A 14,313-nucleotide genomic window follows, 5' to 3' on the forward strand; every position below is an offset into this window, starting at 1 on the left:
AGTTCTGCCCTGAAATAAAGACAGGACTATGGCTTTTCAGGATTGTTGCCTAAATGGCAACAAACTTTTGCCCTGCAAAAAATGTACTATCTGTAATGTTCAAGAGAGTCTTTAAAGATTTCGGCTTGCATAAGCTAATAGTAGTCCAACCAAAGGCAATAATATGGTATGGATCAACGTATGTTCTGCAGAGATACCAAATGAAAAAGGGGACAAAGAAAAATCTTTAGCATAAATGAATTTTAAATAATTCAACTCCATGCTGTTACTTGCCCTGCAGTGGTAGCCTGGACTGACATGTTTTGAAATGAAAATTGAAATCCACGGCGCTATTGTCATAGTTATGTGTACAAATTTCTAACATTTAAGGGCTTATTTCTCTAAGACTGAAAGATTGAGTACATGGCGCAGGAGAACAGTGATCCTGGCAGGGAGTGCCCTCTCCAGCCTCAGATAGACAAGCTCCACTCTGCTGGACTTTGTCAGAAACTTTGTTAGAATACTGAGTGACCCTTGGTATCTTGGCTAATCTGAAAATAATCATCATGGAGGATAAAAACTGTGCAACGGTAATAGCACAGAGGTTGCCCTGCAATGGCAGGGGCTCCTTACAGTTTACACACAAACACAAGAATAACACGATATTTACATTCCGGGCTAAACCACATGGGGAAAAAAAAACCCACCACACAACTTAGCCTGATCCTCTGAGGCAAACACCCTCAATATCTTCACATGCAAGTGAGGTAGTCAATACCCTAGAAGAGGCCCTACAGGAACGGTGTTATTCCATCAGTGTTCATGCATACCTTATTACACTCACACCTCAGCAAGGGCCTTATCCAGTTCCCAGTGAGGACAGTGCATCTCCTTCAGACTCTGGAATGCACCAATAGTTGCTCTCAAATACACTGCTATGAATGCACCGGCAGTTACTCACTCCTCTGCGCCATGCAAGTGTTAGTGCAAGTTACAAGTAAATTAGTCCTACTCCACAAAAGCTCATTAACGAAGCAGATTCAACCAGTACTGCAGAAAACAAAATCAAAGCAAGCAAAGCAGCACAAACAGGTTTTCAAAAAAAAGCAGAATGACTGTGTGAGATCATGAAACACCCAAATTACTATCAGTAATACTAGCAGCCCAGTCAAACAGTATTTTGGGTTGATTTGGTTTCACTCTTTTACATACCAGTTGAAGGTATCTGATCATCAGAGTTCTCATTCACCTAATTAGCTGGTGGACATGCTGAAAAGAGTAGAAAGCAGTAGATAGGTAGCAGTACTTGAGCAACATTTATAAAGGAACTGAAAGCAAATGAAGGAAAAGATTACTGATCTTTTTTCCCCCCAAGTCAAAAACTGACTAGGGTCTTCCTTTCCCCCACTCAAAACGAAATGCAATTTCACTACGCATAGAGGTAGGTTTTTATTAGGATCTCTCAAACAGTGCAGCGTCTGTAAAATTACAAGGGGGAGGAGAGATTCCTGTCTGTACATATGGTCTGATACTGTGTGACATGCATTGCAAAGATATACTATCTGCTTTGAAAGCACATATTATGTTAGTCCAGAGTTTAAAACTTGGAAACATCATCCTTGCTTAATTCACAGAAATCACTAAAATTTACAAGTAGATTAACTCTAAGAGAAAGCGTAGGCCCTAATTCAGCCAAGTGCTTGATTTCGATTTTCCCAAAATGAATACACAAGCTGAAGTGTGTTGCTGACTTACAGCCAACACTTAAGCACAAGATTTCCAATTTCAAGTTTTTCTTTACAAACCAGCCAAGTTTAAAAACCATGGACTAAGACTCCATAATGCCTTTAAGTTTAAACTACACAGACCAAATCCAGTGGGATTTTCTAGAGCATACAACATTGCCCTAACTCTGCTCCAATCAAATCACTTCAAGAAACACCTTCAACTTTAACCTAAACACAGCATAGTTCAAACATGCATACATGGTCCTTTACCTTTAATAACGAAGGCTTCAGTTACCAAACGCAGCACATACAGAGGTTCATCTTTTGTTGGAAGGTCATCAATTCCTGCTCTTGCATACATGCTGACGGCATCTCTGTAGGATCCCTCCACGTAATGAAGCTTTCCTAGGATCAGCAGAGCCTCTGTCATATACTTAGGCTGAAACGGAAGGGGGAGAGGAAAAGAGTGTTTACGTGGTAAAATACCAGACAGCAAGAATGAGGTACTCCAGAACAAATTAAGCAGATTCATAATGCTTTCCTCTCAACATTGCTAGCTCTGCAGGTCAAAGTAGGAAGGATTTAAGTGTCTGGAGATCTTAGGGCTATGCTCATAAGAGCAGCAGGCAAAAAAGGTCAGGCAACTACTTTAGAGTTCAGTTTGGAAATACACACAAGCCACCTCTTTGGTTCCAGCTGACCTACTATACTGATTCACCAGACACAGATAGCACATAAAAGCCTGGAATTGCCAGAACTACCACATACACACCAAGAAAATCCCCTGATTTTCAACTAGGCATAAAGCATCACTTTTTAGTCAAGTGCTCCCCTCTCCTCTGTACATTTAATTGAAGAGCAAGAAACCTTCCAAATTATCTTATGAAAGAATTTTCAGGAAGCAGCAGAAAAACAGAAGGCATGCCTGCTAGTTCTGAGATTTGTTTGGTTTCTTAAGGATTGAAAATATACATACAAAACTGTGTAACCAAAAAAAAAAAAATCTCAGTAAAATACACCCATTCAGGCAATTTTTATGCTTTGGAAAGCTTCCTAAGCCTTCATACTATTTTTCTTTTTAATACGTGCAGACAACACAGGGTCAATACTGCATGAGTAGCCAAGTCACTACTAACAAAGAAATAGTAGTCGCAATTTGTGCTGCCAAACCTAACACCTGGAAGAATTCAGTGGTTCTGGCTGTCACTGGGGCTAAAGCGTAAAGAAGGGTTGGATGGACTCCCCTTTCTTCCTCTCCTCCTTTTCACTTTTTAAATATGATGACCATCAAGAAGTTAAGAACAAGGAACTCCTCTAGAAGAGCTGCTGCCTGCTTGCTCCTTGGAAATCAACATAATAAAAGCATAACATACACTTCCAAGCTAGCTAGCCTGCAAGTTTCAAGACCAAAAGTAACAGAAGGCTAGAACAGACTGTTGTAATTCATCATCTTTTTAAAGGCAATTAAGCAACTGTGTGTCCAAGGACACCAACACGGCAGCAGCCATCGAGGCAGAGTCATAAAACACTCCTAAAGCTCCGCAGTTGAGTTGACAGGCAGCTACCAACCATGCACCCAGACCACAAAATAAAAGCATAGCTTTGCATACCTTCTGTGGCAGAGACTAAAGGCAAAGCAAGGCTGTAAATCTGGTCTCACACCACAACCTTAAGTGCCTGACAGCAGCTTGCAGCACATTTTACTTCTGATCTGGAGCTGACCAAGTGTACACAATTCCCTCAGACTAGGAGCAGCAGCAGGTCACACAGCTGTGCTAGCCTGACAAAACTGTTACGTGGCCCTGACCCACCACCCCAGAGAATTCCCAAAAGTTTATCCTGCTTTTTTTCTAATAAAAAATAAACAGGATATATATTTGTAGCACGTAATTTGTTTGCATATGAAAAAAACAAGTCTCCCAACAGAAAACACAGCAAAGGGGTACTGAACTAGCAGCCCATTAGTAACACCTACAATACAGCACTGTACGTACAGCGACATGAACATGCAACACCAACATCTTGTACCAGACTAATAATCACATGAAAGAAGCATCCAGTTGGCAGGAATTAAAATGACAGAGCCCACTTACTCGTAGTTTTCCTCTGCTTAAGATATTGGTCAAATACTGTTTGGCTTCACTCAGTTTCGGCTCATTCTTCTCTGACAGTGGAATGGAGTCCTTTAGTTTAGAAAAGTTTTCCTTCAAACATTCTTCCAGCAGAGCCTCTGCAAGCAGCATATTCCCATAGTCCTCTGAAAGCACATACCAACCAACAAGAAACATCACTTAGTGCTGTACTGTTGATAAATATCATTACAAAAGCAAAACACACCTTGGAGACACACAAACAGTAACTCAAATGAGGGGGTAAGGAAGAAGTAGCAGACCGAAAAAAAGTTCCATTAACTTCTAGCTATTAGAAATAGTACGTTTCCTATGAAAAAATAAAACAACATTTCTGTTTAACTTGAAGATTTTCTCTAACGAATCCTTTAATTTTGAAAGCACAGTTCATTCATGTATTGTCACTAATATAACAGTTGAGAATTTTCATCACAAAACTCACTTTCAAAAGTATAAGACCAATTTTTGCAAACATTTAAGTCCATGCTTTAGATTTACAAATGTAGAAGCATGAAATGCATGCTTTGGACTACAGATACGCAATGAATTTCATTGCAAAGAGTAACCACATCAGAAACTTTTTAAGATTTCCCCGAAAGTTCGCAGAAAGAAAAAAAGAGGTAATTTAAACACATTCTATACATCCACTACTAAAGACACACAAGGCTTGATCCAGTGACATAACTAACAAGCCACATTAAAATATTTCTACATGAAAATCCATTCCAGTTCACAGTTCCACAGAAGAGAAACTCAAATATAGGTAGTAGCACTGGATATGGCATGAGGCATCACGTGATGTTGCAATCATGCGCTGAAAGAAAAAGTTTCATCTGCCAGGGTACTTGGGGTTCTTGCATGATGGGTCCAGTTCTGCAGTTCATTTATTCATAAAGGCAGCACCCCAATCACCTGACTAGTGGGTCAAGCTGGGTAAGAAAATCTTTGCAAATCAAAGAGCCAAGGCCTACATTTCGTATTTACTTCACGTTTCAAAGTCTGAAATTCTAGAATGTAGGAAACACAATAATGTAACTATTTCTATATTTCCAGTCCATGGGACAGCTTAACCCCACTTACTAGCTATACATTACATATGGCATTAATAAGCAACTTGTGGGGCTTTTTTTATTTTAGATTTTTTTGTTGTTGTGGCTTAAGTGTTCAGCTGCATATCAAATTATAACCATAACTTTTCCTGCTAAACTGCAGGTCTGCAACTAACTTGCATGAACAAAGTATTTGTACGTAAAATGGGAAGTGTTAAGTGTTCAAGTATATCTTCCCTCAGTCTTGCATTTCTACACAACACTGAAGAGCTTTCGGGTAGCCACTAATCTCTTAACCAAACCCAAGGAATTACATAAGATCTTATACAACTAAGAAATAAATATATGCAATCTCTCAAATACTACTATTAAAAAAACCCTATCTAGGCACACACACTACGATTTCTACAAACACAAAACTGTAGCTAGTCCCTTGGTGGAAGAAAAGCTCTGTAGCAATAACAAGCCATTACTCTCATAATTAGCAAGTTACGAAGACATAGCAGCAAATTAACAAACAATGTTTTTACAACAAACGTACTGTTGTTATGCCTCTTAATTACACGGGAACAAACGAATACGCGCTCTTCAACTATTAATGTCCCGAAACTGCACAATGATCTCTGCACCCGGGAAGCGCTACTGAAACCCGGCTGAAGTTCAAAGGTTGGCCGGGTGGTTCTCAACACAGGGCTCCATCTGCATCACGTAGACTCTTGAAGCCTCGTAAATAAACACGTAGTAAGCTACCAACGTCTTCCCCTGCCATGCTTTCCCACTGTGACATTTTCTGCGCTCCAGCAAGCTTCAGTTCACTCTAGAGCCACATCCTAAAAACACTCCCCTAGAGAAGTCGGTTTATTCACAGAAATAGCTTATCTGGCTTCAGTGGCAGAGCCTCTTGTACCAGTGAAGTGGCAAGGACCACGTCCTCTTCACAATCTACTGTTGCTGACTACGGACACAGGATTTTACATCTCTAAGTCAGACCACCTCACTTCTTACAATCTATTTCATTTAAAAATAAGCAAAGTAGTGTGTTGTAACATGAAAAAAAAAAAAAAAGAGAGAATACATTTGCTATTTATGGAACATGTCTTACGTGTGAAGGTATACTTGGATGAGCCCAAGCCTTTAAATAAAGCAGTCCCCCCCAGAAATGCGGGGAGATAACCCAGGGGCATCCAGAGCGGGTGGAGAGCGGGCAAGAGGGAATCAGCACCACACGCATCGAGAAGCTGCAGAGGGACGTTTGCAAACTGGGGTGATTTCGGCCGGTAGCCCAGCCGAGCCGGTGGCATTAAAGCACGGAGCTCAGCCGCCAGCTGCCTCCGGGTGCAGCGACGTGAGGGCAACACCCCAAAGGCGCGGAAGCGGCCGAGCGAGCGCTGCTGCCCCTTCCTCCCCCGGGCAGCCCCGGCGGCTCGGGGGCGCTGACACGAAGAGGAAGCAGAGGCTCTCCTTCCCCAGCGCCGGCTCCCGGGCTCCGGCCGCAGCAGAGGCAGCCCTGCCGCCCGCCGCGGGGCCGGGGCGCCTCCGGGGGCACACGGGGCGACACGCCGCTCCCCCCGCCGCCGCTCCCCAGCCCTCTCCCGCAGCCCCGGGAGAATGGAGGACCGCACGTCCCGCCCGCATCAGCCCACCGGGCCGCGGCTGCCGAGCCCCAGGCGGCGGCACGGAGCGACGAGCCGACCCCACCGACGCCCGAGCGGTCCGGTAACGCGGCCGCTCCGCCCTGCCCGCCCCCCGCCGCTTACCCGCGTCCTGCGCGCTCCCCGCCGCCGCCTTGCGCGGGGGCCGTGCCGGCGGCAGCAGCTGCTGCGCCAGGAGCCGGAGCTGCGCCCAGTGCCCCTCCGCCCGGCACCGCTCGATCTCCCCCTCCAGCTTCACGTGCGAGTGCAAGCCCTTGGCCGCCATCTTAGCGCCGGGCCCGCCCCGCCCGGCCCGCCCGCCTGGCGGGGAGTCCCCGGCGGCAGCGCCCGGGAGGTGCCTGCAGCGTGTGCGGGGCCGCGGTTCCGGGCGGGGCCGCGGTTCCGGGCGGGCCGGCCCGGGCCCCGCCCGCCGCCAGGTGCCCGGCGGGGCGTGTGCGGGCCAGACGGTTCCCCACCAGAGGCCGGCGCCTGGGGACGGCGGCTGCTTCACGTGGCCTCCGGCCACAGCCGCCCCTCGCTCGACGCCCGGGCCGGAGGACCGCGGCCTCGCACGGGCAGGCGCGGGGCAGGGCACTGTGCCCGGCCGACCGCCCCCAGCGGCTCCGCGGCGCCTGGGAAACAGCGGCACCGCCGCGGTCCGCTGGCTTTCACAGAATCGCTGGGTGGCTGGGCTTGGAAGGGACCACTGGAGATCACCTCATCCAACCCACCTGCTAAAGCAGGTTCCCCCAGAGCAGATCGCGCAGGAATGTGTCCAGGCGGGTTTTGAATGTCTCCAGAGGAGACTCCACAGCCTCTCTGGGCAGCCTGTTCCAGGGCTGGCACCCTCACAGTAAAGAAGTTTCTCCTCATTCATAAGGAACCTCTCATGGTTCAGTCTGTGCCCGTTGCCCCCTTTGCTGCCCCACCACCTAGGCCCCGGGGCTCGCTTGGTGGGAAGGGCCAGGATCGCTGCTCCATTACCAAGCCACCTACACCCCACATCCCCTTAATCAGCTGTTCCTGACACCCACTGCCCGCCTTGGGAAGCAATTTCAGCGCAGAGCGACCCACCGATGCACAAGGGAGGAGCCTGCAGGCCCGCGCTGCTTCACCAGCTCAGCGTTTGCTCAGAGGGTCAACAACCCCGAGGCAAAAGCAACTTCTGTCAAGGCGCCAAGCATACCGGTAACGAGGCCTTCGACATGCGGTGAGAGGGTGAAGTGAACAAACAGTTTATAAACCACAGAGGGTGATGGTGCCACAGTTCCCAACCCCGGGCAGGGAGAACATAGCGGTTTGTTTGTGGAAGGGGCTGCCCAGACGGGAAGGCGCAGGGCGAGCCGGGGACGGCCGCAGGCACACACCGGGCTTCGGCTGCCCCTTCTCGCTCTCCCGGTGCCAGCACCGCTGCCGCGCCTCCTCTCACAGAATCACAGAACGCTAGGGATTGGAAGGGACCTTAAAAGATCATCTAGTCCAATCCCTCCGCCAAAGCAGGAACACCCAGATGAGGTTACACAGGAAGGCATCCAGGCGGGTTTTGAATGTCTCCAGAGAAGGAGACTCCACAACCTCCCTGGGCAGCCTGTTCCAGTGTTCCGTCACCTTCACTGAGAAGAAGTTTCTTCTCAAATTTAAGTAGAACCTCCTGTGTTCCAGTTTGTATCCATTGCCCCTTGTCCTATCATTGGTTGTCACCGAGAAGGGCCTGGCTCCATCCTCGTGACACCCACCCTTTATATATTTATAAACATTAATGAGGTCACCCCTCAGTCTCCTCCAAGCTAAAGAGCCCCAGCTCCCTCAGCCTTTCCTCATAAGGGAGATGCTCCACTCCCTTAATCATTTTTGTGGCCCTGCGCTGGACTCTCTCCAGCAGTTCCCTGTCCTCCTTGAACTGAGGGGCCCAGAGCTGGACACAATATTCCAGATGTGGTCTCACCAGGGCAGAGTAGAGGGGCAGGAGAGCCTCTCTCCACCTACTAACCACCCCCCTTCTAATCCACCCCAGGATGCCATTGGCCTTCTTGGCCACAAGGGCACAGTGCTGGCTCATGGCCATCCTGCTGTCCACCAGGACCCCCAGGTCCCTTTCCCCTACACTGCTCTCCAACAGGTCATTCCCCAACTTACACTGGAACCTGGGGTTGTTCCTGCCCAGATGCAAGACTCTACACTCGCCCTTGTTATATTTAATTAAATTTTTCCCCGCCCAACTCTCCGGGCTGTCCAGGTCTCTGGATGGCAGCACAGTCCTCTGGCGTGCCACCCACCCCTCCCAGTTTGGTGTCATCAGTCAGCACTGTAGTGCCGCATCCTCCGCTGGGGACACGGCTGGTTGGATCCTCACGGTGCGCCCTCTGGAAGGGCGGTTCTCCCCGCCGGAGGCCGGTGCGGGGCTCCCCCCGGGCCGTGCCCGCTGCCCTCGCCGCCGCCACCGCAGCGATCGCGCCGGCGGCCCCGCCCCGCGCTGGGCGGGCCGCTCCACCTGCCGCTCCGCGAGCGCTCCACGTGGAGTTCCAGGAGCGGTGACGGCGCCGCCGCCCCGCGGAAAGGTGCAGCCAATGGGCGGGAAGGGAGGGCGGGGCGGGAGCGCGGCGCGTGCGCGGGGTCAGAGGTGAGCCCGGGGATGGTGGCCGGCGCGGCCGGGGCCCGCGGCACGGACGGCGCATCCGCCGCGGGGTGCGTAGCCTGGGGGCGGCGGGGCCGCTCCGCCCGCCCCGGCAGCCGGGATCTGTGGGGCCGGGGAGAGGAGGAGCGGGGGTGCCGCGGCCTGGGCGGGGGGGCGGGCAGCGGGGTGCCAGCCGTCCGGGCCTCCGGCAGCGCGCCGCGCTGTGCCGAGCCGGGGCTGGCTTCAGCGGGCGCTGCTGGGGCTGGGAGGAGATCCGCGGGGCCGAGCCCGGCGATCGGCCCCGGGGGGCTCTCTGCGCCGCTCCCGCCGCCGAAGCGCTTCAGCGTCTCCCGTGCTTGTGCAGTGAGCGCCGCAATGGCCGCTGCAGCTCTAACCTTGTGTGTTGTTTAGGTCTTAATGGATCTACTGATTAGATGCAGCGCCTTGATGCTGTAGGAGACCTTTGCTCCCATAGCTGCGGGGCAGGACTGTGTGGGGCTGGCATATATGGCTGTCTAAGCTACGTGAAGAGCCAAGCGCAGCTAAAGAGTGCATATCCGCTGCATGAAGGGAAAAATTAAAAAAAAGGTCATTCTCTGAAAATTACAGCACGCTTCCTTGAGATAGAGACCCTCATAGAAATTCTGAATTGGAGCTCTCTGGCTTTCCACTTGCTAAACGCTTAAAATAAAGCAAGTTCTTCTGTTCTAGAACTTAGTGGGGTTATTTCTATGCACTATGTGAACCTGCTGAAAATATATTGCATTTTTCATCTGGGGTTTTTTTGGGGGGGCGGGGGGAATGTTTTCCTTTTTGTAGGAGATCATGATGGCCCAAAGGATTATTAGAATACGTTTGCTATTCTGTTTTCTGGCTGCATTCTTCATCTCTGCTCTAGCTGAGGAACACGTAGGAGAGAGTCAACATGGAAATATTCGCCTTGATAAGAACTTGGTGCAAGATAAAGAGTACGTGTTCCGTGTTCTAAAAATGTAAACTTTACTCTTAATGATTTGCTTATCTCTTAAGTCTTGTTACATGAGTTGGACTTAAACCTAAGCCACCCACTTTTCTCAGGATGTTGTATGACTAGCTGGAGTTAGATGTGAGACATGCTCGCTTGATGTGTTTCTGGAGATACTAGACCTAGAAAGGTCTTTCTAGAGTCTTTAGTCCTATCCATACTGTAAAGAATTTCTTACAGGAATCCTGCATACCTAGATCGATATACTGTAGACAAAATCATATTCTGAACAGGTAGAATGAAAGGGTTTGTTTAGGTTTTTTTTCATTTTCTTCTTCATACAGACAAAACAGCAAATAACACTCCCTAGAATACTTCATGTTTGACTGGGAAAGGTCTTCCTCCAGTTCATGTGCCTTGGAAGACAGCCAAAAGGAGATTTGGAGCACTGCTTCACTTGTTTTGATAGCCTGCTAAGTAGGCCAGAAGAAATAGAAATAGCTGTCTAAGGTATTAGAGGCCACTACAGCACCTGTAACAAACAGACTTTTGAGCCTCCTTCATCTTAGTATAAAACTGTAGCTTTCTGTTGTCCAGGGTGCTTTTAGAAATACAATATTTCCTGTGTACTTCACTGTCTGATCAAAGACTAAATTCGACATAAACAGAGCATTAAATATTAACTGACACATATGTTGTGGTTTTGTTTACTTTTTTTTAGCCACATCATGGAACATTTGGAAGGTGTTATTGAGAAACCAGAATCTGAGATGTCTCCACAAGAGTTGCAGCTTCATTACTTCAAAATGCATGATTACGATGGCAATAATTTGCTAGATGGGTTAGAGCTTGCTACTGCTATATCGCATGTTCACAAAGAGGTAGGTGGAATTTTGTAAGAGCATGTGTGTTTGGAAACAGTCCTCTCTAAAAGCAGCTTACAATAGAACAGAACAGTTACAACACTTCTTCAGTGCAGTTACAGTTTGCCTGAAAATTGGGTTATTTTTCCCCAGATAGTTTTGGTTTGATTTATAAATGTGCAAGCTTTATCACAACTTTTCATGTCGCATTGCAATTTTTGAGAAGTCGCTGTTGCAGTTTAAACTTTAGAGTGAGAAGGGACTATAGAGTGAAAATTATTTGACAGAGCGGGAGGATACTTTGGTAGGCAGGGATAGGAAGAAAGCAAAATTATCCAAAATGGGATAATGCTGATGAGGTTTTATAGAAATAGCATGTGATACAATGCTGTTCAAGGTTCTAAGGCTGCTGTTCTCAACTCCAAACTGCTACTGCCATGAATACACAAACTGTAAGAGACCTCTTGCACAAAATTATTACTAGAAGAACCAGTCACAGTCTGCCTTTGTTTTTGTCACCTTTTTCTAAACACAAATTCTCTTTCCAGCTAGGAACACTTAAGGACAAAGTAGGAAGATAGAATCCTTAGGAAGACAATGCCAACACATTATCTTGTACATTTTGGAAGTTACAATTCAGAATAGCGTAACTCACTGCATACACCTGTGCCAAAAAATACCTGGCCAAGAACAGAATAATGACTTTCTGTTTCTTGTGCAAAGATACCCCTCTGCTTGTACAAGGGTGAGACTAAGAATTTTACTGACTTTAAGCTATAGTGCTGGATATTTTTCGCTACTCTGTTACTGTCAAGCTCTGCATTTTGTGAGTTCTGATGCATAGGAAGCTGTTTCTGTACTGTATAGAAACTATAGTGTCTATACTACATCAAGATCCAAATTAAGAATACATCTGTTAGATTATTATCCGTCATTATACACTGTGCTGTTTAGCTTTTAGAACTTTTGGCTAACAATATTGAGTGGATACACAGTGCTTGTTCTGAATGTTAGTGCCAAATTAGGCACCAAACACGAATAGCTTAAAAAATTAGTTGTCAGTAATCTGTCCTATGTGCCACTAGATGGGAAACACTGCTAAACTGTTCAATGTGGTTTTGTTCTTGTAGGAAGGTGGTGAGCATACCCAGGCAATGAAAGAAGAAGATCTGATTAATCTAATAGATGATGTCTTAAGAGATGATGATAAGAACAATGACGGATACATTGACTATGCAGAATTTGCAAAATCACTGGAATAAGGTTTTGCAGGGGGCTTGTTTCTTCTTCTAACTACATGGAAATGTGAACTAGTATAATGTGATGCATTACTGTCTCATATCAGCCTGTGTGCTGTGAGAAGGAGAGGTGTACCAGTGCCAGCTGAGTTTATTTGAAAGCTGTATGTGTTAAGAGACTGGCTAACTCGGAGTGAGAGCCGTGTTTGACTATACGTAGCTACACATTTGAATCTTGAAGCATGAAAGCGTCAACAGTGCTCGCAAAGGGTACAGCTGGCAAACTCTCCAGTACCTGTGTATGAACACTAAATAGATAATACTATATCTAAATTTCAGGCTTTCTGTCATTTGGTTATATAGTCTTGTTTGTTTACATCTCCTATTTAAACACATAAAATACCTAGAAGGCCAGAAAAGATTACTGCCTATAGTTGTATTTCAAGGATAAATGTCCTTACCATCCCACTAACGCCAAAGGAAACTTCTCTCTTGAAAGAGAAATTGTAGAGGAAAAGTGTTTGAATGTGGTTTATGTTTGAGGTCCACGTGATACCATATGAACTTTAACACAGTCTTAGAAATAAATTGAGTATTTTAAAATACATGTACCTGCTAGCATACCCCTACATTTTACAGAGAACTACGTATACACGTTATTCAATTTCTTCTTGCCCTTCACAGATTTACTTTTTATATTTTAATTTACTGCTTTTTTTCTCTACCTTCTGTGGTATTTTCTTAAGAAAATGGAAGTATTTTTATTACATTTACGTGTTGTATTAATGCCATATAGCATTTACTAGAGTAGCTTCTGCTATCTCATTTTGAAGGTCACATTAACAGGAAACCAGTTTAATAGAAAAGCTTCTGTTCAATTTGGTTTTTACAGTATTAGCCAGCACGATGATCTAAGTGAGATTGCTGCCTTGTTAAGGTTTAAGTTCATATTCCTTGACATTTAAATTATGGTATTACTTTCAGAAGGTGTTTCATAGCTGTTTCAAGATACTCAAGTGTGTGCAAATTAACATGGTTCTAGAAATATTTTCTGTCTTGACTCAATTAAGTCAAGCAGTTTAAGGATATTAGAAAGTGATGTATTGCTGAAATCTTAAATTGCATTCTATCATTATCCATTAATAGAGAATCTAAATGTTAGTGTATTTCTGTAAAATGTATAAAGAGCTATTTTCTGTACAAAATTATTCTTATACAAGAGAAACATTTGTAAAAGAAATTATTTCCTCTGTTTAAATGTTTATGCAATGAATCCTGAGTGTTGGACTTTTTTCTTGTACTAATTATTTATTTTGATACCTTTGTGGCCAGGGTTGTGCTGGTTCTACAAGCAATAAAAATAAGTTGGGGTTCCTGCACTCTGGAGCCAGACACAGAAGGCTGGAAGTCCTAGTGAGAAACATACCTAGATTTTCTGATGTATTTTTAAGCAATTGTCTCTTACTAGCAGTCATCTTAAAAGAAAGTTCTTTCAGTTAAAGCATTTTTAAAACATCGTTTTTGAGGGTAGTTAATCTGGAGTGAGTATTGAATCAGAAGAAAGTATAGAAAATGTTTGCAGGTGGGAGGCAAGAAGAGGTTAAGTTCATCAGCTTTGGACACTTAAACTAGGTTGCCTGTAGACCTGCCAACTCTTACGTGCTTATTGCATTAGCTTCTGAGTTTCAGATTTATGTGGGATGAGAGGGCAAGACCAATGAACTGACCTTTTATACACCTCTCCTAAAAATCATTATTTTTCTTACCAACTGCAGTCTGTAAACTTAGTCCAGCAGCTGCCTACCAGGCACATTTATATACATACGTTGTATTTGTATATATATTTGTTAACTGCTATTGTATGTGGCAAAAGACATGCACCGTAGAAGCTTTATATAAGACATAAACACAGGTAATGTGAACATTGTTTACCAACCATTTTAAACTTGTTTTTAAGGGTACAGAAGTATGTATAAATAGAAAAATCATTTACCAAAAATGGAGAACAAAATCGTCACCTTTGATTTCATGATGCATGAAGAATGATCAAAACAAAATTTCTGCTTTCCTAGAAAGAACAGTTCAAGAAATGCTACCCAGGCTGAAACCTGCATCATCA

At 45.8% G+C, this 14,313-nt stretch overlaps 2 protein-coding genes across 4 annotated transcripts in view; one reads left to right on the forward strand and one right to left on the reverse strand.

Annotated features, from left to right (window-relative positions):
• The window catches only part of TTC7A (tetratricopeptide repeat domain 7A), a 176,334-nt gene extending 169,494 nt beyond the window's left edge, over positions 1 to 6,840 (reverse strand). The window contains exons 1-3 of one of the 2 annotated variants that reach the window (XM_065630962.1): positions 6,642 to 6,840; positions 3,800 to 3,963; positions 1,977 to 2,145 (exon numbers count right to left, since the gene is read on the reverse strand). In XM_065630962.1, coding sequence (XP_065487034.1) covers positions 1,977 to 2,145; positions 3,800 to 3,963; positions 6,642 to 6,801 — 493 coding nt within the window. In that variant the 5' untranslated portion in view covers positions 6,802 to 6,840. Of the gene's footprint in view, positions 1 to 1,191; positions 1,238 to 1,976; positions 2,146 to 3,799; positions 3,964 to 6,641 lie in introns of those variants that run through there. The other variant, XM_065630963.1, reaches the window with a different exon arrangement.
• Positions 6,841 to 9,130: 2,290 nt separating this feature from the next.
• MCFD2 (multiple coagulation factor deficiency 2, ER cargo receptor complex subunit) lies at positions 9,131 to 13,388 on the forward strand. 2 transcript variants are annotated; one of them, XM_065630964.1, is made up of 4 exons: positions 9,131 to 9,200; positions 9,949 to 10,097; positions 10,815 to 10,974; positions 12,087 to 13,388. In XM_065630964.1, the coding sequence occupies exons 2-4, from the start codon at positions 9,955 to 9,957 to the stop codon at positions 12,216 to 12,218; spliced, it is 435 nt and encodes a 144-aa protein (XP_065487036.1). In that variant the 5' UTR covers positions 9,131 to 9,200; positions 9,949 to 9,954; the 3' UTR covers positions 12,219 to 13,388. The 2 variants fall into 2 exon arrangements, with proteins under 2 accessions (XP_065487036.1, XP_065487037.1); XM_065630965.1 differs by having other exon boundaries at positions 9,147 to 9,200; positions 10,028 to 10,097.
• Positions 13,389 to 14,313: the final 925 nt, after the last annotated feature.

The sequence above is a fragment of the Caloenas nicobarica genome, chromosome 3, assembly GCF_036013445.1.
Source record: "Caloenas nicobarica isolate bCalNic1 chromosome 3, bCalNic1.hap1, whole genome shotgun sequence".
In the NCBI taxonomy this organism is placed as follows: domain Eukaryota; kingdom Metazoa; phylum Chordata; class Aves; order Columbiformes; family Columbidae; genus Caloenas; species Caloenas nicobarica.

Excerpts from the sequence above, each read along its gene's own strand:
- MCFD2 (XM_065630964.1), top strand. The coding sequence starts at position 9,955 with ATGATGGCCCAAAGGATTATTAGAATACGTTTGCTATTCTGTTTTCTG. Across the intron at positions 10,098-10,814 it reads AACTTGGTGCAAGATAAAGA|CCACATCATGGAACATTTGG; the intron begins GTACGTGTTCCG and ends ACTTTTTTTTAG. Across the intron at positions 10,975-12,086 it reads TATCGCATGTTCACAAAGAG|GAAGGTGGTGAGCATACCCA; the intron begins GTAGGTGGAATT and ends TTGTTCTTGTAG.